The sequence below is a fragment of the Coregonus lavaretus genome (genome assembly GCF_964263955.1).
Source record: "Coregonus lavaretus genome assembly, chromosome: 38".
Classification (NCBI taxonomy): domain Eukaryota; kingdom Metazoa; phylum Chordata; class Actinopteri; order Salmoniformes; family Salmonidae; genus Coregonus; species Coregonus lavaretus.
In genome coordinates, this window is record NC_140025.1 from 13,971,894 (window position 1) to 13,998,986 (window position 27,093).

The window sequence follows — 27,093 nt, forward strand, 5'->3', positions numbered from 1 at the left end:
AGGGGACTTTAATGCAGGGAAACTTAAATCCGTTCTACCTCATTTCTACCAGCATGTTAAATGTGCAACCAGAGGGGAAAAAACTCTAGACCACCTTTACTCCACACACAGAGACGCATACAAAGCTCTCCCTCGCCCTCCATTTGGCAAATCTGACCATAACTCTATCCTCCTGATTCCTGCTTATAAGCAAAAACTGAAGCAGGAAGCACCAGTGACTCGGCTAATAAAAAAGTGGTCAGATGACGCAGATGCTAAGCTACAGGACTGTTTTGCTAGCACAGACTGGAACATGTTCAGGGATTCTTCAGACAGCATTGAGGAGTACACCACATCAGTCACTGGCTTCATCAATAAGTGCATCGATGATGTCGTCCCCACAGTGACCGTACGTACATACCCCAACCAGAAGCCATGGATTACAGGAAACATCCGCACTGAGCTAAAGGGTAGAGCTGCCGCTTTCAAGGAACGGGACTCTAACCCGGACGCTTATAAGAAATCCCGCTATGACCTCCGACGAACCATCAAACAGGCAAAGAGTCAATACAGGTCTAAGATTGAATCATACTACACTGGCTCTGACGCTCGTCGGATGTGGCAGGGCTTGAAAACTATTACAGACTACAAAGGGAAGCACAGCCGCGAGCTGCCCAGTGACACAAGCCTACCAGACGAGCTAAACCACTTCTATGCTCGCTTCGAGGCAAGCAACACTGAAGCATGCATGAGAGCACCAGCTGTTCCGGACGACTATGTGATCACGCTCTCCGTAGCCGATGTGAGTAAGACTTTTAAGCAGGTCAACATTCACAAGGCCGCAGGGCCAGACGGATTACCAGGACGTGTACTCCGAGCATGTGCTGACCAACTGGCAAGTGTCTTCACTGACATTTTCAACATGTCCCTGACTGAGTCTGTAATACCAACATGTTTCAAGCAGACCACCATAGTCCCCGTGCCCAAGAACTCTAAGATAACCTGCCTAAATGACTACCGACCCGTGGCACTGACGTCTGTAGCCATGAAGTGCTTTGAAAGACTGGTCATGGCTCACATCAACAGCATAATCCCAGAAACCCTAGACCCACTCCAATTTGCATACCGCCCCAACAGATCCACAGATGATGCAATCTCTATCGCACTCCACACTGCCCTTTCCCACCTGGACAAGAGGAACACCTACGTGAGAATGCTATTCATTGACTACAGCTCAGCATTCAACACCATAGTGCCCTCAAAGCTCATCACTAAGCTAAGGATCCTGGGACTAAACACCTCCCTCTGCAACTGGATCCTGGACTTCCTGACGGGCCGCCCCCAGGTGGTAAGGGTAGGTAACAACACATCTGCCACACTGATCCTCAACACGGGGGCCCCTCAGGGGTGCGTGCTCAGTCCCCTCCTGTACTCTCTGTTCACCCATGACTGCATGGCCAGGCACGACTCCAACACCATCATTAAGTTTGCCGACGACACAACAGTGGTAGGCCTGATCACCGACAACGATGAGACAGCCTATAGGGAGGAGGTCAGAGATCTGGCCGTGTGGTGCCAGGACAACAACCTCTCCCTCAACGTGACCAAGACAAAGGAGATGATTGTGGACTACAGGAAAAAAAAGAGGACTGAGCACGCCCCCATTCTCATCGACGGGGCTGTAGTGGAACAGGTTGAGAGCTTCAAGTTCCTTGGTGTCCACATCACCAACGAACTATCATGGTCCAAACACACCAAGACAGTCGTGAAGAGGGCACGACAAAGCCTATTCCCCCTCAGGAGACTAAAAAGATTTGGCATGGGTCCTCAGATCCTCAAAAAATTCTACAGCTGCACCATCGAGAGCATCCTGACTGGTTGCATCACCGCCTGGTATGGCAACTGCTTGGCCTCTGACCGCAAGGCACTACAGAGGGTAGTGCGTACGGCCCAGTACATCACTGGGGCAAAGCTCCCTGCCATCCAGGACCTCTATACCAGGCGGTGTCAGAGGAAGGCCCTCAAAATTGTCAAAGACTCCAGTCACCCTAGTCATAGACTGTTCTCTCTGCTACCGCACGGCAAGCGGTACCGGAGTGCCAAGTCTAGGTCCAAAAGACTTCTCAACAGCTTCTACCCCCAAGCCATAAGACTCCTGAACAGCTAATCATGGCTACCCGGACTATTTGCACTGCCCCCCCACCCCATCCTTTTTACGCTGCTGCTACTCTGTTAAGTATTTATGCATAGTCACTTTAACTCTACCCACATGTACATATTACCTCAACTAGCCGGTGCCCCCGCACATTGACTATGCAACGGTACCCCCCTGTATATATAGCCTCCCTACTGTCACTTTATTCTATTGTATATATAGCCTCCCTACTGTCACTTTATTTTTTACTTCTGCTCTTTTTTTTCTCAACACTTTTTTGTTGTTGTTTTATTCTTACTTTTTTGTTTAAAATAAATGCACTGTTGGTTAAGGGCTGTAAGTAAGCATTTCACTGTAATGTCTGCACCTGTTGTATTCGGCGCATGTGACCAATAAAATTTGATTTGATTTGATTTGATACTACACCACCAGAGGGAGTGTTAACATGTCTTAAAGGCGCTGCATGATCAATCCGATGTCTGCATTGGCCGTGCAGCATTTAAGGTTATATGGCCTCTGCAGAAGTCAGGGCATTCATACTTCTTGCACTTCACAGAGCAGCACAAAGCTGTTGAAGGAAGTTGTCAAGGAAGTGAGTTTGTGTTTATACAGGACCTCCCACCCTCACCTACCGTCAACCAATCATGTCAATGCGGAGCTATACGGAGCCCTCCGCATTGTTACAACATTTGAGAGGCGCGCGTAGATGCGGTATGGAGCTCAAGTTGGCCTCTGAGTTCCTCCGTCGGCTCCGCAATTGCGTCACACCATCCATACGGCACCTCCGACCACATTTTTGGATCAAGCATAAATTGGCTCTTACAGAGGGGAGAGCTGGTGTAAAACTGTGGGACAAATACGCCGGTCCCAATTTGCTCCCTACCTTTATCCCTTCCCCTTGGCCCTAACCCTTCGATGTTTGCAGATTTGTAAGATGGAATACTTTCCCAACCCTTCAGATCTGGAAACATTGAAGGGTTAGAGCCTATGGGGAGAGCAATAGTCAGCGGATTTGGACCAGCTGTCCCTTTTGCCACCAATGTGGTGAAGTACATGCTGTTCAACCTGCAGATTCTAGAACGCGCTCTGTGTGAGTATGTGTGTGTACACTGCTGTTCCTCTGCTTGCCCCTGGGGCTGGTGAAAGCGTTTAACATGCTTAAGAACACTGGAGTTCACTGATGCATGAGTGAGATTTGAAGACGGGGGAGAATCCGAACTTTCTCTTAAATTACATTTTCACTCAGTGACAGAGTGAGAGACACTCAGATGTAGGCGACAGAGATTTTAAAATAGTAAAAAACGGTTCCTGTACCTGTTGACTCACCTTAGTCCATGGGTGTGCCTTGATCTGAGGGAACTTAAACTCAGTGTAGTTGGGATTCATCTCTCTGATCTGCTCCCGAGTGGGAGTGCCGAGAACCTGGGGAGACACGGAGACAGAGAAACCGTTTGCCCATCGATACGTACAACTATGTACATTTGAAGTATTTGGTGTGTACTTAGTACTTGCATGGCAAAACAGAAGTTTATCACTCATTACATTACCAACAGGGTTGTTCTCAATTCAGAATTTGGGAATTGACTCCCATTCAACTCGAGTTGAAATTCTAATTGGATTGGCCACACCCCACAGGATGTAGAGTTTGAGTGACATGAAATATAATTTCATTCAGTACAATTCAAAGAAATTCCACTCAGTCATAGAACATGGGAGTTTCATTGAATTTGACAGGTCACACTTCCAGATACCAAAGAATACATCACTTTTCTCTGGAAACAATGTTCATACTCTTTTAACCTTAGTGCTTAGAATAGCCAATTATATTTCCACCAACCATTTCATTTGTTTGGCTTCTTTTCGAAGGGTTTAGGGTCAACTTGAGGGATAAACAAATGTAAGTGATTAATGAAATATAATAACTTAGAATACTCGCATACAGGTTTTGTTTAGCTTGAAAATCAATTGTTTCATCAATATTTTATATGCATGTATATAACGAATGTTTTATGTTTTATGTACAATATGTACATTGAACAAAAATATAAACGCAACATGATAAAATGTCAACGATTTTACTGAGTTACAGTTCATATAAGGAAATAAGTCAATTTAAATAAATAACTTAGGCCCTAATCTATGGATTTCACATGACTGGGAATACAGATATACATCTGTTGGTTACAGATACCTTAAAAGAAAAGCTAGGGACGTGGATCAGAAAACCAGTCAGTATCTGGTGTGACCACCATTTGACTTATGCACACATCTCATGCACACATCTCTTTCGCATAGTTGGCTTTTGATTGTGGCCTGTGGAATGTTGTCCCACTCCTCTACAATGGCTGTGTGAAGCTGCTGTAAATTGGCGGGAACTGGAATAAGATGTCGTACACGTCGATCCAGTGCATCCCAAACATGCTCAATGGGTGACATGTCTGGAGAGTATGAAGGCCATGGAAGAACTAGGACATTTTCAGTTTCCAGGAATTGTGTACAGATCCTTGCGACATGGGGCCGTGCATTATCATGCTTTAACATGGAGGTGATGGCGGCGGATGAATGGCACGACAATGGGCCTCAGGATCTCGTCACGGTATCTCTGTGCATTCTTTTGGTTGACTGTCTGTTTTACAGACTGTCTGTCTAAAACAGACTGTCTGTCTGGCTTACCATCTGTCCGTCTTACGTCTGTCTGTTGACATTTGAAGGCAGGTGTTTTTACCTTGATGATCTCCACCAGCTGATCCACCCCACTGTCGCCGGGAAAAATGGGTTGCCCTAGCAACAGTTCTGCTAGAACGCAGCCAGCGGACCATACATCTGCAGAGGATGGAGAAATACTGTGAGGACTCACACACAGACACACTAGTAGTGGGAGTGTACCCTGGAGGTGTAGTTGGTGTAATATGTAGGTAGTCAGTGTAAGGTGTTAGTAATGGGAGGTGTAGTCAGTGTATGGTGTTAGTAGTGGAAGGTGTAGTCAGCGCAAGGTGTTAGTAATGGGAGGTGTAGTCAGTGGAAGGTGTTAGTAGTGGAAGGTGTAGTCAGTGTAAGGTGTAGTAAGTGTAAGGTGTTAGTAATGGGAGGTGTAGTCAGTGTAGCGTGTTAGTAATGGGAGGTGTAGTCAGTGTAGCGTGTTAGTAATGGGAGGTGTAGTCAGTGTAGGGTGTTAGTAGTGGAAGCGTACCTATGCTGGAGGTGTAGTCAGTGTAGGGTGTTAGTAGTGGAAGCATACCTATGCTGGAGGTGTAGTCAGAGTAGGGTGTTAGTAGTGGAAGCATACCTATGCTGGAGGTGTAGTCAGTGGCCCCAAAGATGAGCTCGGGGGCTCTGTAGTACCGTGAGCAGATGTAGGACACATTGGGCTCACCACGGACCAGCTGCTTCGCACTGCCAAAGACAACCAATGATGAGTGAAGGAAGGAAGGAAGGAAAGGAATGAAAGATAGCGGGTAAGGATGGTCAAAAGGAGGATTTAAGACTTCAAGGATTTGAGTTGAAACTGCGCTTTCTTTTATGTATACCAGTTAGTAGTTTCCTCAATTCCTCTCAAATAAAAAAAGGACGTAGGAAGCAAGGATTTGACAGCTAGTAATGTTTTCAGACACAGCCCCAACCTAACCCAGCTCATAGAAATATAATTACTAGAACTGAGGGGCTTTGTCCATTCTACTAATTATATTTCTATGAGCTGGGCTAGGTTGGGTCTGTGTCTGAAAACATTACTAGCTGTCAAATCCTTGCTTCCTCCATCAATACGGCTCCATTGTATTTCAATCTTCCAGCCCACCTGCCAAAGTCACAGAGCTTGAGCACGGCTGTCTCCGGGTCCAGCAGCAGGTTCTGGGGCTTGATGTCCCGATGGCAGATCCCAAAGGAATGGATGTAAGCCAAGCTCCGGAAGAGCTGGTACATGTACAACTGCAGAGAGAGACGTGGAGACACACACACAAATGAGTACATGCTCTAAGCTAGCTAAACATAATGACATGAGTCGTAGGCCTATAGAGCTGCAGCAATTCCTCCTGCCTCGTAATCAATGGGCTAAAAATAACAGCGTGCCAGTGTCCAAATCCCCCAGAAAGCACCAGCCAGCAGGCAGCGGTCCCTGGCTCTGACTCCAGTCCAGTCCTTTGTTTATGCCACTACTTCCACTTCCTTAAGTGGCAAGCTGGAAAGGCAGAGACGGCGGGGGTGCTATAATAAGGCCGCTGACGCCATCTCAACTGGCCGCTACACGATGACGCAGGACAGCATGGTGAGGAAGACATGCCCAGAGGAGTCTGTCTGCCCAGACACACATAACCACATGCACTTTTGGGACAATTCTGTACCGAGCAAACTAAATCAAGAGCAGCTCAAGTATTTGACATTCGTATTTGACCCACGTCTACCACATAGTGCATCTAGAGCAGTGTTTCTTAGTCCTCCAGTACCCCAAATAATACACATTTTTATTGAAGCCCTGGACAAGAACATCAGATTCAACTAGTCAACTAATCATCAAACCCTCGATGAGTTGAAACAGGTGTTTTTGTCCGGGCGACAACAAAAATGTGTGCTGTTGGGTGCTCGACCTGAGTTGAGAAACACTGATCTAAAATGAACATACAGAGAGAGTAGTACCTTGAAGGGATAGACTCGAGGTGGTCTTACCTTCACATAAACCATGGGGAGGGTCTGCTTGGCTCGGCTGTAGTGTCTGGCCACTCTGTACACCGTCTCAGGAACGTAGTCCAGAACCAGGTTGAGATACACCTCGTCCTTCTGTAACACACACAGACAGAGAGGACATTTAGAGTATGGGTCAGACTTTGGGACAGTGGGCTGAGGAGGTTAGAAGCATATATGAATTCCTTTGGAGTGATCACAATGTAACATGGTTCATGTTCATTAGGCACCAAACGAAAGAAAACGGACTGAAATATTGGAGGGGCTAACGGGTCTTGTCCAATAAGAAAGGCTCATTTTTCGATTTCTGTTGCAAAATACACGTTCCATTGTGTGCCTAATGAACACTACCCAGGCCTCGCTGGGTGACTAAACAGGCCAGACCGAGAGAAAGAAAAACGGTTACTGTTTAATCTGGCAGAGACACTAAGCTAGACTTAACATCAAGGGAGTCAGATGTTGTTTTCTTTGGCAGGGCAACAGACGAACAGATGACTGTTCTAGTGAGGGCAATGGGATATCACACTTTCTCTATGAATCCATCCCTGCAGATGTCTTCAATGAACCACTAAAAGATCAAGAATGATCACATATACACGCAGTGTAGAAAATATTAAGAACAGTGAGTTGCCCCCCCCTGTCGCCCTCAGAACAGCCTCAATTCGTCGAGGCATGGACTCTACAAGGTGTTGAAAGCGTTCAACAGGGATGCTGGCCCATGCTGACTCCAATGCTTCCCACAGTTGTGTCAAGTTGGCTGGATATCCTTTAGGTGGTGGACCATTCTTCATACACACGGGAAACTGTTGAGTGTGAAAAACCCAGCAGTGTTGCAGTTCTTGCCACAAACCGGTGCGCCTGGCACCTACTACCATACCCCATTCAAAGGCACATAAATATTTTGTCTTGCCCATTCACCCTCTGAATGGCACACATATACAATCCATGTCTCAATCTTTAACCTGTCTCCTCCCCTTCATCTACACTGATTGAAGTGGATTTAACAAGTGACATCAATAAGGGATCATTGCTTTCACCTGGATTCACCTGGTCAGTCTATGTCATGGAAAGAGTAGGTATTCTAAATGTTTTGTATATACAGTACCAGTCAAAAGTTTGGACACACCTACTCATTCAAGGGTTTTTCTATATTTTTACTATTGTCTACATTGTAGAATAATAGTGAAGACATCAACATTATGAAATAACATATGGAATCATGTAGTAACCCAAAAAGTGTTAAACAAATCAAAATATTTTTTATATTTGAGATTCTTCAAATAGCCACCCTTTGCCTTGATAACACACTCTTGACATTCTCTCAACCAGCTTCACCTGGAATGGTTTTCCAACAGTCTTGAAGGAGTTCCCACATATTCGAGAAGCACTTGTTGGCTGCTTTTCCTTCACTCTGCGGTCCAACTCATCCCAATCCATCTCAATTGGGTTGAGGTCGGGGGATTGTGGAGACCAGGTCATCTGATGCAGCACCAAACTACTTTCCTTCTTGGTAAAATAGCCCTTACACAGCCTGGAGGTGTGTTGGGTCATTGTCCTGTTGAAAAAATTCTAATGAAATCACAGACAGTGTCACCAGCAAAGCACCCCCACACCAGAACACCTCCTTCTCCATGCTTTACGGTGGGAAATACACATGCAGAGATCATCCGTTCACATACACAGTGTCTCACAAAGACACGGCGGTTGGAACCAAAAATCTCCAATTTGGACTCCAGACCAAAGGACAAATGTCCACCGGTCTAATGTCCATTGCTCGTGTTTCTTGGCCCAAGCTGGTCTCTTCTTCTTATTGGTGTCCTTAATTCGACCATGAAGGCCTGATTCACACAGTCTCCTCTGAACAGTTGATGTTAAGATGTGTCTGTTACTTGAACTCTGTGAACCATTTATTTGGGCTGCAATTTCTGAGGCTGGTAACTCTAATGAACTTATCCTCTGCAGCAGAGGTAACTCTGGGTCTTCCATTCCTGTGGCAGTCCTCATGAGAGCCAGTTTTATCATAGCGCTTAATGGTTTTTGCGACTGCACTTGAAGAAACTTTCAAAGTTCTTGACATTTTCCGTATTAACTGACCTTCATGTCTTAAAGTAATGATGGACTGTCGTTTCCCTTTGCTTATTTGAGCTGTTCTTACCATAATATGGACTTGGTCTTTTACCAAATAGGGCTATTTTCTGTATACCTTGTCACAACACAACTGATTGGCTCAAATGCATTAAGAAGGAAAGAAATTGCACAAATTAACTTTTAAGAAGGCACACCTGTTAATTGAAATGCATTTCAGGTGACTACCTCATGAAGCTGGTTGAGAGAATGCCAAGAGTGTGCAAAGCTGTCATCAAGGCGAAGGGTGGCTATTTGAAGAATCTCAAATATAAAATATATTTTGATTTGTTTAACACTGTTTTGGTTACTACATGATTCCATATGTGTTATTTAATAGTTTTGATGTTTTCACTATTATTCTATAATTTAGAAAATAGTAAAAAATAAACAAGAACCCTCAAATGAGTAGGAGTGTCCAAACTTTTGACTGGTACTGTATGTTTAAACTGTATATCATCTGTTCCTACAAACAGGAAATAAAAAAGGCTAAGTCAGGCTTAGAGGTGTTTGCTCCCTGTGCTCAGCCTTATTAAGTCTTCTCAAGACACACACAGTCACACGCACGCACGCACACACACACAGAGACACACACACACACACACTTTCTGATAGACCCATGCACTAAAATAAGCCCAACACAAAGGATTGCTCACTCTCCTGCCTGCCTCACTACGGCAACAGCAGCCCCTAAATTACCCCTCTGATTGGCTCATCGGCTCACACAGAAGGCAGGTGATTGGATCCACGCCTTGCTCCCTCCTGACCATGTAAATAGCTGATTGGTTTGACAGCAACAGGTAGTGACTGCTCAGTGCTCATGTGTGTGGTCTCCTTCTGTCTATTTTCTGCATTTGCCAGTATTCGCTAAATGAACTCAGAAAAACATAGGTCATCTGTTAATCATGTGGTAGGCAATGTTATTAGACTGGAAAAATGTGGCACAAATGTTATAAAAATCATTTACTTTTTAGATGGGGTATGTAGTTTGTGTGCCAATTTGTGCCATGGCTGCATGAGTCTAAATGAGATTCTGTTTTACAGAGTCTCACTACAAGCCTTGTATATACTTATAATGACACAATGCTGTGCTTCCCCAATCAAGTTAGGAAAGGCAAATCTGTTTCAACCAGACTACGAAGAACCCTGATTAACCATTAGATGGTGGTAATTAAACAGTAAACAAGTAGCAATTTTGTGTATTTTCCGGAATGGTACAGTTAAGCAATAACGCCCGAGGGGGTGTGGTATATGTCTAAGGGCTGTTCTTATGCACGACGCAAAGCGGAGTGCCTGGATACAGCCCTTAGCCGTGGTATATTGGCACTATACAACAAACCCCGGAGGTGCCTTATTGCTATTATAAACTGGTTACCAACGTAATTACAGCAGTAAAAGTACATGACATATCACGGCTTTCAGCCAATCAGCAATCAGGGCTCGAACCACCCAGTATATAATAGATATTAGATACTGTAGGAGAAAAATACCTGAGGGGTGGGATTAAAGAGCTTATGTTCAGTAATGTATTATTGTTATGTGATTGCTGAAAATAAAAGTACCATGTACACTACCAGTCAAAGGTTTGGACACACCTATTCATTCAAGGTTTTTTCTTTATTTTCACAATTTTCTACATTGTAGAATAACAGTGAAGACATCAAAACTATGAAATAACACATGGAATCATGTAGTAACCAAAAAAGTGTTAAACAAATCAAAATATATTTTATATTTGAGATTCTTCAAATAGCCACCCTTTGCCTTGATGACAGCTTTGCACACTCATGGCATTCTCCAAACCAGCTTCACCTGGAATGCTTTTCCAACAGTCTTGAAGGAGTTCCCACATATGCTGAGCACTTGATGGCTGCTTTTCCTTCACACTGAGGTCCGACACATCCCAAACCATCTCAATTTGGTTGAGATTGTGGAGGCCAGGTCAACTGATGCAGCACTCTACCATTCTCCTTCTTGGTAAAATAGCCCTTACACAGCCTGGAGGTGTGTTGGGTCATTGCCCTGTTGAAAAACAAATGATAGTCCCACTAAGCCCAAACCAGATGGGATGGCGTATCGCTGCAGAATGCTGTGGTAGCCATGCTGGTTAAGTGTGCCTTGAATTCTAAATAAATCACAGACAGTGTCACCAGCAAAGCACCCCCCCCCACCATAACATCTCCTACTCCATGCTTTACGGTGGGAAATACACATGCAGAGATCATCCATTCACCCACACCGGGTCTCACAAAGACACAGCGGTTGGAACCAAAAATCTCAAATTTGGACTCCAGATCAAAAGGACAAAATTCCACCGGTCTAATGTCCATTGCTTGTGTTTCTTGGCCCAAGCAGGTCTCTTCTTCTTATTGGTGTCCTTTAGTTGTGGTTTATTTGCAGCAATTCGACCATGAAGGCCTGATTCACACAGTCTCCTCTGAACAGTTGATGTTGAGATGTGTGTTACTTGAACTCTGTGAAGCATTTATTTGGGCTGCAATTTCTGAGGCTGGTAACTCTACTGAACTTATCCTCTGCAGCAGAGGTAACTCTGGGTCTTCCATTCCTGTGGCGGTCCTAATGAGAGCTTGATGGTTTTTGCGACTGCACTTGAAGGAACGTTCAAAGTTCTTGATATTTTCCGTATTGACTGACCTTCATGTCTTAAAGTAATGATGGACTATCGTTTCTCTTTGCTTATTTGAGCTGTTCTTGCCATAATATGGACTTGGTCTTTTACCAAATAGGGCTATCTTCTGTATACCGCCCCCTACCTTGTCACAAAACAACTGATTGGCTCAAACGCATTAAGGAGGAAAGAATTTCCACAAGTTAACTTTTAACAAGGCACACCTGTTAATTGAAATGCATTCCAGGTGACTACCTCATGAAGCTGGTTGAGAGAATGCCAAGATTGTGCAAAGCTGTCATCAAGGCAAAGGGTGGCTATTTGAAGAATCTCAAATATAAAATATATTTTGATTTGTTTAACACTTTTTTGGTTACTACATGATTCCATATGTGTTATTTAATAGTTTTGATGTCTTCACTATTATTATACATAGTAGAAAATAGTAAAAATAAACAAAAACCCTTGAATGAGTAGGTGTTCTAAAACTTTTGACCGGTAGTGAATGTCTGCTGCAGAGAGACAAGAGAGAGCATGAGAAAACGGGCTTTAAATCAGTCATGGAAATAAAAGTGCTGAAAACAAATTGGCTCAATATTTAAAAAGAAGATGGAGAACAAGCTATGAAGGAAAAATAGTGGAGTTTTGGTGCAGGTACAGCAGACTAGCGCAAAAATAATATTGCCATATTGTCTAAAATAATATCTGGAGTCAAAAATAATACCCCGATAGCTGTATTAACTTTTTCTCCCATCACAAGAGGAGGCGAGGAAGCCACTTGAGAAGCACCCGTGGTCAGCCAGAGAGACGTAATCCCATCACTGGGCAGAATAGGACAGCAGCCTGTAGTCTGGTCACATAGCAGGCTCCGGTTTCCTCTGGCCCACATCCAGAGGCCAGACACCCAGCGTCAGCATACCCACCACATTGTGCCAGGCTGCAGGATCACATCACATTAAAACACATACGCTACAGGTCATAGTGGCAGACTGGCTGTGTCTCTCAGTCTACGGAAATAGACCTACACTGCACACCACCATAGGCCAGGTCAGTCTGTCTAGCCACAATGACACAAATACCATATACATTAGGATTTACTTCCCCAATCCTAATGTCCCTTTGTTAATGTATATCCCAACTAGGGCTATCCACGACAAAAAAAATTATCTTGGTCGTCTGTTCTTTCGACCAATCGATTGGTCAACATTTTTAAACGTGTATTTTTTCATATATTGACACATCCTATGTGTTTTAATCAAATCAACTATATTCACTGAGCTTGTCTGATGCTTTAAGAACACTGTTTGACTAAATAATTAAGACACACAAATGACTTGAGGGAGTCCGACCAGCAATTGATTTGATTGTGCCGGGCCGGGCTCAGACTTGCTGTGGTGTAAAAAAAGAAATGACCAAGTGACTGTGTGACTAGCACCCGTTGTCGCTCTCTCCTCCCTGCTGCAGTGACCACCACAGAACATCAAAGTGTTTATCGCGCTGTCCGTGTTGCTGAAGCTGCAACATAATTACAGCCATTTCTGACTGAAAAGTTCTGTTACCGAAATCCCTCATTTGTTTAGGTAAAACATTCCCTACTCCCTCAACCCTTGCTCTCTTTACGTGACATGTATGCATCGCATGCACATGACCAAATACCTATTTGCACGGGACTAGTATTACTAGAGAACGTTGGTTATGTAATTATTACTCCAGAATGTCCGTTATTCCAGCGGACGGGATCAGTTTTTTCCAAACTGCCCCCTGTAATTATTTATTTTATTTTATAAATTCACAGTTACGACGGAAGCCTGGAGGTTTTTATTTGAGGTGTGAAGATACAGTATTTCAACATGTCCAGGTGATTGGGCCACAATGATGAAGTTTCTAAACCATACCAAACCATCTTTGGTATAGTGTCGCCATAATATTTGAATTGAGGAAGTGTGATCATAATCATTAGTATTAACAGCAAAGGCTGCATTAAACAGGCTCAATATTTTATACTGATGCATTTGGCAATATTCAATTCATATGCACAAAACATAAACAACTGTGAAAGTTGATAGGCTACATGTAGGCCATTCATATACAGCTTATGCGCAGCACTTTATCTAATCAGTTATTGTTTTCTTGCGCAAACCGCAAGCAAAACCTGCCAAACTCAGATATTTCTCTCAAAACACTGGGATGTCGATTCGCTCGGGACTAGTATCAGAAGACCTTGGAGTTCGCCAAAAAACAGTAGGTTATTCTGGCTGGAATTGTTACTCTCCTGCCATGTAAAAATTACTGCCATGGTAGATTCGGAACTAAAATTACAGATGTGGTGTTTTGTGCTCGTACACATAATTACATTACCCGACCTCTCCCAGTAAAACTAATCCCGTCCGAATAGGGCACAATAGGGCCTGACCTATAGCATATCATAATAGCATCAATAAATTGGTTATAACAAACTCTGAACACCGTAACACGTGACAGCAAAATGGATGCAGAGGACGTGACAAATAAACTCGCAACGGGGGAATGTTTACTGGTGGCTCAGGAGGTAAAGGGAAAGTAAGGGTTATGGTTATTTGACTAGTTGTGGAAAATACTGGAGATCAAGAAAAAAAAGATAAGGAGCAAGCGCTGCTTTTTCTGACCGTTTGGAACACTAAATAAATTCTAAGCATACCAGAGAGTCTGTTGTAAAGTTTTTTTGGTAAGCCTTTATTACAGCAAAGACTAAAAACAGTTGCATTCATTCGTGAATGTAATTTCTGAAATGGAACGGTTTATTTATTGTTTAAGCTAATTATTCAAGGCTAGCTTTATTTTAAAACTAAAATGCTTGATTGCATTTCAAATCATGAATGACTCGTATGCTGTGTGATGACATGAACGAATGAATGATTGATACAGTAGCCTATATAAGTATTGAAATATAGGCCTAAGTAAGTTACTGTATTAAGACTAAACAGGATGCGCTCTTAGGCCTACAGCTCAGTGGTGGTTACACAAGGCTGCTATACTAAGCCTACTAATGAGAATGACATTACTTATTATTATAATAATAATAATAATAATAATAATAATAATAATAACAAGAAGGAGATCAAGAAAAAGGAGCATTATTATAAATATAATTTTTCGGACAATTTGGAACAGCGTAAACACTAAATAAATTAGAAATAATACCAGAGGCTGTTCTAACGGAAAAAAAGTGTCAAGCCTTTATTACAGCAAAACAAAGATTAAAAACAGCCAAATTTGTGAAATTGTTTACCTGACATGTTGTTGCGTGAGTACGGAATCAGTAGGCTATTAAACAAACACTCAAACTGGCAACAAAAGCAGGATCTGTCTTATTTCTGTAGATATATTGATGAAGCCAGGCACATTTAACAGTTAGGCTATTAATTATAGACCTAATTAAGTTGGGGTTTCCTCTCTCCTCTTAGACAATAAGGCAACGGCTTAGTGGATCAGTCCACTCAGCGCCAATCAGACAGATGTCTTGTACACCAGTTATTATTATTTATTTTTTTGCAACTGCTCGACTAAAGAAGTCTCGGTCGACCAACAGCCGATTGAACAAACAATCGGCCAGTCGACTAAATGGGGTCAGCCCTAATCCCAACTATATAAGAGTATAAACCTAAACAGCTTAACTTAATATGGAAATCTTCACAATGGAAAGAATAAGAGGTATAAACAGTGTCAAACAAAAACTTGGCGAATAGTGAGTCTCCATCATCTGCAACAACACACAGAGACAGACAGACAGACGTATGAGCAGCGACCACCCACCTTGTCTCCACTGGAATAGAAGAAGTAGCGTAAACGCACTATGTTGCAGTGGTCCAGTTTCCTCATGATCTGCAGCTCCCGGTTCTGAGACGTGAGGGAGAGGGGGGAAGAGAAAAGGAAAGAGAGAGAGAGAGAGAGCGACATTGAGAAAATCTGACAACCAGTGCGCATTAGAGAAGTCAAACAGGCTAGGGAAGCTAGCTTCCCGCTGTGAGCTAGCTGCACTCTTACAGACAGTATTTCTCCCAGAACAAACTTTCCTCTGATTCTGGACCAGTCAGACACACTCTCTTAAATTAGTCTTAAAAGGCTTTTGAGGCTCATCTGAGTGGGGCTGACTGATCCAGGATTAGAGAAAAGACTGTTCAGAGAGAGAGAGCGAGACCGTAACATGGAGCATCCAGACTTCTCCCCCAAAGCCCTCAATCAGTGTTTCCCAAACCGCTCCTTGAGTACCCCCCAGCCTAGCAGCTCCACTTATCAGATCTAATCCAGTACTAGCACACCTGGTTCAACTTGTCAACTGGTGGGTTAAATCAGGTGTGCTAGTATTAGAATAGATCAAACAAGGGGAATGGCAAAGGGTACTCGAGGAGAGGTTTGGGAAACAGCTAAAACACAACCATGGGTGTCTATCACACAGCTAATGAAACGTTCAAGATAAGAATCTGAGAATATGCAGACTGAGTTTGGCACCCTATCACTGTTTTGAATTAGAAGCCCACACATGGTTCATTTAGGGCAGCTACAACCATCATATAACATTGTAACACAGTGACAGCCATAACTGAATGGGGGTCAAATCATGTCAGTGATATCTGAACAGGAAGCATATTACCCACAGAGACACATGATAGACATCATCATACTGTAGGCTACAGGCAGTCCATTCAAGATGACTGAGGAAATCCATGGGTTGAGTCTCCTTTAGGGTGTGACAATAGAAGAGATGAAGAACTATTCATCAACTCAACGCTTGAGCTGAAGCTGGACTAGGGAGGGACGAGACTCCGCCCCGTTTCAGCTCCAACAGGGAGGGGCGTGTTCTCACAAGACATGACATCACTGGGGACTAGGGTGTCATGCTCAGGCCGACTTCCAGGATGATTACCCAAATGCCTATCAGTGTGGTACGGCAGGCAGTGCTATGCGATCACCATGAGAGCAGTTTCACAGTGGTAAGTGACCTGACTAACCTCCTAAAGTCCACTCGTTCGAAAGACAGTAGAAAGACTGCTCCATTTAATGTGAGCTCATATGAGCTCCGGATAAAAAAGGAACAAAGACACATTGTAGAAAACACTGAGAAGGCTCTTCATTTTTTGGGGAAGAAAATCTAAACACTATTCCAGTGAGGGATCTAGTTTCAGTGACGTCATACTGACCGCGACTCAATGACCCCAAGACAAATAACTGTTGTTACTCAAAAACACACGGTGCAACAAGAACTGTCATAAAAATACATAACAACTCTGATGTAGTCTTCTCTGCAGTGAAGTGGTCCTCACCTTGAACCTCTTGTCCTGCAGAACCTTCTTGATGGCTATTAGCTCCCCGGAGTCACACAGCTTGGCCTGGTAGACCACGCCGAACGAGCCGTTACCGATGACCTTAGTGTCTGTATAGCTGACTTCCTGCGGCCGGTCGGGGCCCTGGCCTGGAGTCGCTACCACCGTGGTCACCTTACTGCCATCTTTGTCTCCTGAGAGAGAGGGAGAGAAAGCAAGAGAATAATCAATGTCATACAAGAGGTACAGTATAGGACAACTCATTCACCCACACAGTCTTTACACTAAGACGCTCCTGTAACATTTCTCATCCTCTCTCATCACTGCAGCTCTACACGTAGGCTCAGACTGAAGCCTGTAAGCAAGAAATAGGAAGCTGTACTAACCCACTTTTCAGCTATGAGTCATTTCCAAGTAGCAGGGCTACCCACGTTAACTAGCTCTGGCAGACACAAATGACGACAGCCTGAAAGTACAGTAGAAGGATAAAAGGCGTAAAGGTTGTGGTGAAAATGAGGATGTAGTTTTAGTCTCAGATACCGTGTGGGAGGGTGCACTGGAAACAGCTAAGCACTTTTCTAGTACTGTTCCTATTTTGAAGCAGCGCTGCAGGCAGCAAACGTTTCCATACATAACACCTCCAATTCAACACCTGCACTTTGCCATCGCAACTTTTGACAACATGAAAATGAAAGTCTACTGGAGGTGTAGCTTGACAGACAAAGACGAACACTAACAGCCGGTCCCAAATCGCTCTTTACCCATCCCGCTTGGCCCTAACCACTCGTTGTTTGCAGATCTGAAGGGCCCTTCTAACCTACCGTTTATGGCCGGCACCTGGTCGTGGACCTCAACACAAACCCAAAGAGCACCAAACAATCCTAGATTGCTGTAAGCTTTATCAATAGCAGTGACTTAACCTGTCAATCACAAAAGTACAAACTACTCTTCTACCAACTAAAATGTGGTTTAACGCTCCAAGAAGTGCGTCATCATGACAACGTCTACCACAATGCTGTTTCTGGAAATTGACAAGCCAAAACGACATTACATAGCCTAAAACTGCTAGCAAACTCCACCAGCGTGCCCCATCAGTAGTCATGCAACATTCCAATTGGCATGAAGAGCATGAAAGACACCAGTGGCGAAGTACTCCGTAAAGTGAATGATATGCTGAAGGAGTTTGGTCTTCAAACATAATGAATGAAAAACCAGATCTCACAAGAACTGCTGGAGCTCTGTCCATGAGTGACTTCACAGTCCCCCCTGCATAGGAATTAGCAACATTAGAAATGGAGAAGATCCATTTTTAACAATGAGCCTTTCTACGCCAAGGAAGACACGCGGAGAAGTTTAAAATCCATTACTTGTTTGGAAAATATTAGGCCTGGGTATCCATTAGACACCAAACGGAATAAATAGAAAACACTCTGGAACAAGGAGGGACTACCTGGAAATGTCCAATAAGAAAAGCCTCATTGCATTCCTTGGCAAAATGTTTTAAAGCATTCCAGATGCAAGTCCTAATAACCACTCTCACCAATTTACTAGAGATAATTTATCATCTCAGATCTTGTAAGGAACGTAGGCAAGTGGGCTTGGTGGTTTGTTAAATACAGGGGGATTCTTTTTTCCATTCAATTTAAAAATGGCCACTCCATACTTTAAAGATTTAGCTCTAGGCCTATATTCTAGGGATTATACCTTGTAGGAGCGTTGGTGCAGCACTGACCTCTTAGCACCCTGCAATCTGTTTTACAACCAGCACTTACATAACTCTGCGGTGTGCACACACACACACACACAGTGTCCTAATGCCCCTCTAACAGTGACAGGGTCACCTGACCTCCGATACTACTGCCTTGGCTACTGCAGAGGCCTGACAAGGGAAGAGACAGTGCAGCAGCAGAATTTCACAACAGGTCCAACACAGCTATGTCGAGGGATCCAGCACTGAACTCTGCACTGTCTCCAGCGTTGCTACCGTCTGGGTCAGAAGTCAAGGGATAGAGGAAATACTAGAGTCTTAACAAGCTGTTAAATACACATTATCAACGTGTCAATCCTGTCTGAACAGTAGGAAGCCACTGAGCTCGTAATGCGGTAGAATATATGGGAATTTGGTCTTGGGGTCGGACCACTTAAGGTCACACACACTTCCTCCCTTTCTCTGCTGAGTAGCAGGAAGTGGAGCAAAATGTCAGCGCTGCCAAAGCCTAACGGAGCAGGGAGGGACGGAGCAGAGTGCTGCCAAATTAGGCATCTCCTCCTCCTCTGAACACACACACACACACAAAGAGAGCAAGCACCCAACTGGAAGCCTGACACCATGTTACTACTGCAGGGGATGGAATTGTAATGAGGACGATGCCGATTATGATGGTGATCACTGAAGTTAGAGATCATGACAATCAGAGATTACAGATCTGATGACCGTTTTCATTATCCTAATGCGTTTGACAGTGTCTAAAGTCAATGACTATTGTTTACCCTCAAAATGTCAAAAGAGAAACCAGACACCAGGGAGTAGGCCGCAACACCTCTCCCTGTGGTAAATCCTCTAACACTACCCATGCCTTGGTCTGAAAGGAGACAGGGCAAAGCACATTAGAGCAAAAGGCCCTTAATGACCGCTGCATCACGCCCTGGGCAGCTGTGCAATAATCCTCTAGTCACACACTGGAGCGTCTATCCATTGGCTAGACGTTTAGCACTGCATGAAGAGATTGGGTCTGACAGACTGGCCAATTGGATTCCTACCATAGAAATGCAATTACTAGAACAGACATTCCTATTCAAGTCCTGTTCTGCGATGGGTGGGCCTGGCCGATGGTCATATTGAGTGTACACGCAAGTGTTCCAGTCAAATTGACCTGGTCTGAAGGGTCTCTGTCCCTTCGAGTAAATATATTTCTATGGACCTGCCCCTGACAGTCTAGCCATCCACTTTAGCCAGTCAGTCGTCACCACCACCACCTGACTACTGTGCAGTATGTCACTGCGACAGCTGAGAGCCAGCAGTCAGACTAGGCTAGCCTACGGATCACATGATCTGGTCATTAGTTCAAAGGCCTACTGACCGCCCAACCCTCCCTTCATTCCTACGGGGGACTGACTGACTGGCCTTATAATAGCAGGAGAAGGGACATCCCCTAACACAGACAGCTTCCCATTTCCTTAGAGGAAATTAGCACTAGTATGAGGAATGATTTAAGGTCAGGGCTAGGATGTGGTCAGCCCCACAGAACACATGGAAACAATTGACCAGATATAGCTTTGTACCATATCTGATCAAAGGGTTTAGTATTATTGCTCTGTCAACAGGTTTACACCCCTTGTTGTGGGACACCCTTAAGGCTTAGATCGGAAAGGCTTAGTTTAGACTGCCTCAAGTCCAGAGAAAAATATTACCTCTTGCTGAACAGACAGAGATACTGCCTGGCTGACAGTCAGAGTTACAGGACTGTCTCAAACAGTGTCACAGGATTTATTTTGCCGTATTATGTTGATAACTTCAGATTAATATCATCCCCCATGAATTATCATGGGGATTAATATTGAGATAATAATATTACTATGTCTAAAATTGTTATGTCACCAATACACTTTCCATGGAATGCCCAACGTTCTGCTGTGACCTACACGTGAAAGCCTGGCATCTTATAACTTTTAATTAGACATTTTTCAAAGTTGTGTAATGGAAAGGTAATGCGAAACCTCTTGGATTGCAGAAATCATGTACTGTGTTCCTGGTAGTACTGAGTTCGGAGCACAGATACCTACATTTACCTCCCACATTCCAGAGCCTGGCTGGTGGTGAGCCATTTCCCCTCCCTACAGGGGCCAGAGGATCGGCCCACGTCAACAACTACATCAAAGCCTTTCATTTCCTTCTGTACACTGACTCACACTATCATCATCATCCCATCACACTGGCTACCCTTATCAACACTGAGTCGATACGCTACCCAGACGCACATTATTAACAATGAGTCGATACGCTACCCAGGCGCACATTATTAACAATGAGTCGATACGCTACCCAGGCGCACATTATCAACACTGAGTCGATACGCTACCCAGGCGCACATTATCAACACTGAGTCGATACGCTACCCAGATGTACATTATCAAATGTACGCAGGGAGGGATGCAAGCAGAGAACCATTCACAGAGACTTGCAGCCGGCGCAAACAAGCGGACGCAGACAACACATGATGCTCTTCGGTTGGAAACGATAGAGATCTGGTTTCAGAGACACAGCTGCCATGTGGTCACTCAGTTCTCGAAAACATGCTTCGCAATCAAAACGGTCTTCCTCCTCACACAAACACAGGGTTGGGGAGTGAATTGCCTCAACTAGCCGGTGCCCCCGCACATTGACTCTGCACCGGTACCCCCTGTATATATAGCCTCCCTACTGTTATTTTATTTTACTTCTGCTCTTTTTTTTCTCAACACTTTTTTTGTTGTTGTTTTATTGTTACTTTTTTTGTTAAAAATAAATGACCTGTTGGTTAAGGGCCGTAAGTAAACATTTCACTGTAATGTCTGCACCTGTTGTATTCGGCGCATGTGACCAATAAAATTTGATTTGATTTGATTATTACATGTAATCTGACTACAAAACAACAAACTAATCAGTTACGTTACCAGCAAAAATATTGTAATCAGATTACAGACACTTTTGAAAAACTAGATGATTACTTCTTGGATTACTTTTACATTCAGAAAGGATGATTGCGAAAAATACATTATGGCACCTTTGTTTTCTCAATGACATTCAATTCAGCTTTGAAACAAGGCCCAAGTCAGAGACCACTATGATGACACAACAAATAAGTTTGATAGATCCTTTTTGTCTTCTTCTAATGCCTGATGGAAAGTAATCCAAAAGTAACTGAAAGTGATCAGATTACATTACCGAGTTCGAGTAATCCAAAAGTTACGTTACTGTTTACAACTGTGGACATGTAACTAGTAACTAACATTACATTTAGAAAGTAACCTACCCAACCCTGCACACACACACACAGACTACAGTATAGATTGCGTTTTAAGAATCTGTATAAGGGCAGGGGATAAAAGCTAAATACTTTTTTTGTTCTTGGCCAGCTGCTTTGGAAACTCCTCAGAGGGGGCAGGATGCAGAGCGAGTAACTAAGCAAGCGAGCGAGTCTCAAGTTGTTCTAGGTTTGCAGCTGCATCATGTTGCTGCTAATACCAGTTCTTCAGATCTGGGGTCGCGTTCCCAGCCGCCACGTTCAGCAGACAGACTGAGACCGATGCGTTCACACAGACAGACAGAGGGATGCAATTATGATTGGAGCGCAGGCCTGCAGGGCCACAGCTGGGCCTGAGCACTATACAGTTAGCTGTTATATTACAAGGGGCTACCTTCTGTACACAGCAGGGCAGTGCACTGGGGAGAAGGTGAAGCCCAGAGTGGGGGGTGGGGGGGCTCCATCGCACACGACAGCTCATACACTGGAAAATGTGTCACTTCAATGAGGCGAGAGGATGAATGCAATGACTGTTTGATTTGCTTGAGCAATCCTGTAAAGGTATGGCTTGTGTTTTTGTGTCTTAGCCCAATACTGCCAGAAGCTGGTGTGTGTGAAGAGAACTGAAACAAGTTAGTGATACTACTGTAGGCGTGGGTGTGTGAGTGTTCAACGTTGCCCTCCAGCATGTGTTTGATTAGGGCCACTGGATCAAGGGCTGTTCCTTGGACAGCCAGGTGAGCAGTGACGAGGAGCCTGATACCTGCTCAGCACTTTGCTATGTGACGAGTCAGTGCAGAGCCTGTGACAGCACAGGCACATTTCCCACCCACCCTATCTCTGACACACACGAGCTAGGCTGTGAACAACCTTCTTCATACAGAGCCACCTTTTTTAACCAGAGGGTATTGCTATTATCATCCAATTCCCTAAGCTTTTTCAGTTTACCAGTGAGAGATGGGTGGAACCAGCCTTTTCTTGCCCTCATTCAGAATGTTGATGAGCAATACTCATAAGCTATCAGACAGAAATTCATAGAAATTATGAATTTCAGCTTTTTTATACGAGAATGTATCAACACATTGGCATCCTTCTCCAACACAAACCATACCCAGGTGAGGATGTACCCTAATGCTGCTTGGTTTGTAGGTTGCCATGGTGCTTCTGCCACGGTGAGTCAGCAGGTGATTCCCTCTGATAAGGTGCGGGGAGGGAAAGAGCACCCGTACCACTAAGTAGTGTGTTATAAGGGGAGGATGCTTCACTGTTGCTACATACACACATTCAGCCCAGAATACTGCCCTGTAGGTGAGGCCAATCCCTTGAAATAAACAGAGATATACCCCATAAACTGAGACCAAGGGCTTAACACCTGTGGGATGTAATGCAGTAACTGCTACCCAAAAAATTCCAAAACCCTTTTCTTTGACATTGTGAAATGTGTATATTCCGCCAATAAGGACCCCGATATATTTGCGGTTCCCAGCTGGGTTAATCCCGAAGGCCACGGGAGAAGCCCTGACGCCGGAGCTGCAGTAGCTCGGCAACAGGAAGGATACAGGACACCAGAGGAGACGCACGACCCCGTGACAGTCAGGCCGTAGTAAGCCTGCTGAGAATAAACGGCGAATGGAAACCTACTTTTCATTCAAAGGAGAGTAAGTCAGTGCGAAAAAAGGCCAATTCAACAAGCCAGGCAGCTAGCGACAGTCTTGAAGGATTTGCTGAGATCTCATGTCTGGCTCCAATTTTCTCCCCTTAGAGTTACTAACATGCTGACTAGACTGGGCACGCCCATGCGTCCGCATGTTGATTTTGTCCAACCACACCAGACGCGATCAGGACGCGCAGGTTGAAATATCAAAACCACCTGTATTAATTTGGGACAGGTCGAAATGCATGAAACATTCATGGCCATTTAGCTAGCTAGCTTGCTGCTGCTAGCTAATTTGTCCTGGTATATAAACATTGGATTGTTATTTTACCTGAAATGCACAAGGTCCTCTACTCCGACAATTAATCCACAGATAAAAGGGTATACCTAGTTAGTTTCTAGTAATCTCTCCTCCTTCAGTCTTCTTCTTCTGACTTTATATGGCGATTGGCAACCAACTTTAAGGTGCATTACCACCACCAACTGGACTGGAGTGTGGACCTCAGTTCAGCTTTCAATCACCCACGTGGGTATATGGTCCTAAAAACCAATGAGGAGATGGGAGAGGCGGGATTTGCAGCGCATCAAGCGTAAAAAATATAACCAAGTTCTATTTTAGCGCCTGGCTACACAGACGCTTGTTTACGAACGCAAGCAGTTTGGATGAAATTATTGAATAACATTTATGTGTACATGTATTTTGTTATGCGAGCGGTGTGGTCAGCATGTAAGAGTAGATCAAGGGCAGCTGAAATGGAATTACATAACGGCACGTCCCTTCTTTATGAGTATCTCACACTGCGTTATGCTGTTAGCATAGCCAAGACCACATGGAAGAATGAGACAAATTAAGAGCTTTTGATGATAACATCTGGGCGTAAATAATATACGATGACTTGAACAAACCATAAAAAAGGCTATTTTTGAAAATGTGGTGGACTTTGGTCTTCTCATATGATCCGAGGAGATGAGGACTTTAAACTTACATTTCCCTTCAGTAGACTCCCAAGTCAATTAGGGTTCTTTATCAACTGTTTTAACTGCATCACCAAGGCTGCGTTTACACAGGCAGCCCAATTCTGATTTTTTTTTACACTAATTGGTCTTTTGACCAATCACATCAGGTCTTTTCACAGCTCTTTTTCAGAGCTGATCTGATTGGTCAAAAGACAAATGAGTGAAAAAAAGATCAGAATTGTGCTGCCTGTGTAAACACAGCCCAAGGCATGTTAACGGCCCTTCATTACCATGGTTATGTTCAGTAGGACACACCATAGCAAACAAATGAAAATTTGCATTTCTAATTGGACAGGTCCAGGAAGTTCCTCCAGCTTTAGGGAAGGGTAAATCTAGTCAGTTGCACAACTGAATGCATTCAACCCGAAATGTGTCTTCTGCATTTAACCCAACCCCTCTGAATCAGAGAGGTGCGGGGGGCTGCCTTAACCGACGTCCACGGCGCCCGGGGAGCAGTTGTTGTTCGGGGTTAACTGCCTTGCACAAGGGCAGAACGGCTACTGGCCCAACGCTCTTAACCGCTAGGCTACCTGCCGCCAAGATTAGGGTTTACTCCATTTTCAACCATTTGGTGCCTACTGAACGTTTCCCTTGCCTTGGAAATGATGGAGAATGTGTCTAATTAACAGTCTTCTGATCAATGCCGCCACCTCACCCACCCCCATATCACCCAGTCATTCGTCCATTCTCACATACTCAGCCTTCACATCATCCTTCTCCTCCTCTTCCCAGCTGGACATTACATCTGACACTTTCTTCTCCAGATCCCTATTTCCATTTCCTCCTTAGTCCATGTTTCCTTTTCTGCAGTGGCTAGTACACAGTAGATTATGTAATACACCACTGGGGGCAAAGCCTTCTCCGAATACAAATGAGGGCTAAAAAGGTCATCTTATGGTGAGCTATTTCCCAACATCTTTGTCCAGGTTACTTAATTTGTACATCAGCAAGCAAGCAAGCAAACACCAAGACCTAGCTAGGTCTGGGCTCGACATTAACGCTTGTCCTATTGTCCGGGACAAGTAAAACAAATTAGTGGACAAGAAGAATATAGATTTAAGTTGTCCGAATGGACAAGTAAAAAAAACTATAAAATCGCACAAAAATCACAATATCACACAATTACTCAGATCAGAATAATATTCAAATCTATTTTTCATATTACAAAAGCCTACATGTCAAAGTGTAGGTGATATGCATATCGGCTACAGTCTCATGTCCAAACCGATGCTGATATGAGGAAAGCGCCAGAAAATGTGGTCAAACTTTAATGAGACTTTTAATTACATAAATATAGGTTAAATACCAGTCATGTTTGACAAATATAATGAAGGATAATTAACATTAATGTCTAAAGGCTTGATTCTGTCGACATACTCGAGACACGGTTGGTTCAGATCAAATGGTCACAAGACCGGAGAGTGAAGGACAGTGCCTGTTGCACACCCCACATCATTCACCTTGAATCTGAGCGGGGGCGGTCAGCATTTTGAAACTATTTAACCATAAACGTAATTGTTTAACACCTGAACGTTTTATGTCATTTTATGAAGCATATCTTACCTTGTGAAAAAGTAGCCTAGCTTAGCCAAAATACAACCACAGAAATGTTGAGGGAATTATTTTATAAACACTTAATATGCCATTGAAACCAGCATTTATCTCATGTTCTATTGGTTTTCAAATCTATTTTATTTTATTGTCCAGCAGCCAAAAGGTATGATCCAAGTCATATTAGTAACCCATGCTAGTTGATGCATCTTTAGATCTCCCCTCTTTCTTAATTTCTAAAGGATATTTATCTCTGTCACATGAAACCACTCGTGCGTGCGGTATGCTTTTGAGACAGTGTTTTTCCGCTTATTGCATTTTGGAACCTGGCCTACAGCCAGGTGCGCATTTTTGAACGTATAAATGAATAAATAAATATTTATCAACATTTTAAGCTAAACGGTCTGACCTGCTGCATCAGCCTCATTGCTGTGCAGTGGTTGTATGAATTTTGGATCCGTCGTCCCAGAACTGTCCCACAGTCTGTTTTGAAATGTCCCTTAATTTCAAGACATAAGTATTTGGTTGTAATTGTAATGTTGCAATATTTTAGAGGCTACCAAGGGTGGCCAACCATCCTCCAGGAGAGCCTTAAAGAGGCAGTGTTGCATTTTGAGACAGGCTTGAATATGCACAAAAAAAAGCAAATAGGCAGAGTGTAGCCTACTTTTTTGTCTGATTCTCTATGGTAAAAAAGATAGTAATGTATTTTATTTTGTAAAGTGGACAAGTACTTTGAGCTTTAGGACAAGTAAAAAATAAAATAAAAGTCCTACTTCTCCAAAATGTGGCTAAAAAGTTCATTTCAAGCCCTGTAAGTCTACACTGATGTGTGAGAAAAGAGCATAGCCCACTGTCATCTTATGTGCACACATAAACAGGATGACTCTCCAAAGATGGTAACTTGGTTTTGGCCTATTTTTAATGTCATTAAGTCGAAGTGTTGAAACTAGACAGCTATCCGCTCTCCAAGGGTTGACCAGGCTTTTCAGTAGACAGGCATTTTA

General features: G+C 43.7%; 1 protein-coding gene across 4 annotated transcripts in view; it reads right to left on the reverse strand.

Annotated features, from left to right (window-relative positions):
* The window catches only part of LOC311112442 (glycogen synthase kinase-3 beta-like), a 36,767-nt gene that overhangs the window by 7,416 nt on the left and 2,258 nt on the right, over positions 1 to 27,093 (reverse strand). For 2 of the 4 annotated variants that reach the window (XM_084155574.1, XM_084155572.1), the window contains exons 2-8: positions 16,862 to 17,055; positions 15,354 to 15,437; positions 6,794 to 6,904; positions 5,928 to 6,058; positions 5,421 to 5,527; positions 4,860 to 4,957; positions 3,461 to 3,556 (exon numbers count right to left, since the gene is read on the reverse strand). In XM_084155574.1, coding sequence (XP_084011700.1) covers positions 3,461 to 3,556; positions 4,860 to 4,957; positions 5,421 to 5,527; positions 5,928 to 6,058; positions 6,794 to 6,904; positions 15,354 to 15,437; positions 16,862 to 17,055 — 821 coding nt within the window. Of the gene's footprint in view, positions 1 to 3,448; positions 3,557 to 4,859; positions 4,958 to 5,420; positions 5,528 to 5,927; positions 6,059 to 6,793; positions 6,905 to 15,353; positions 15,438 to 16,861; positions 17,056 to 27,093 lie in introns of all 4 variants that reach the window. The other 2 variants (XM_084155573.1, XM_084155571.1) reach the window with 1 other exon arrangement.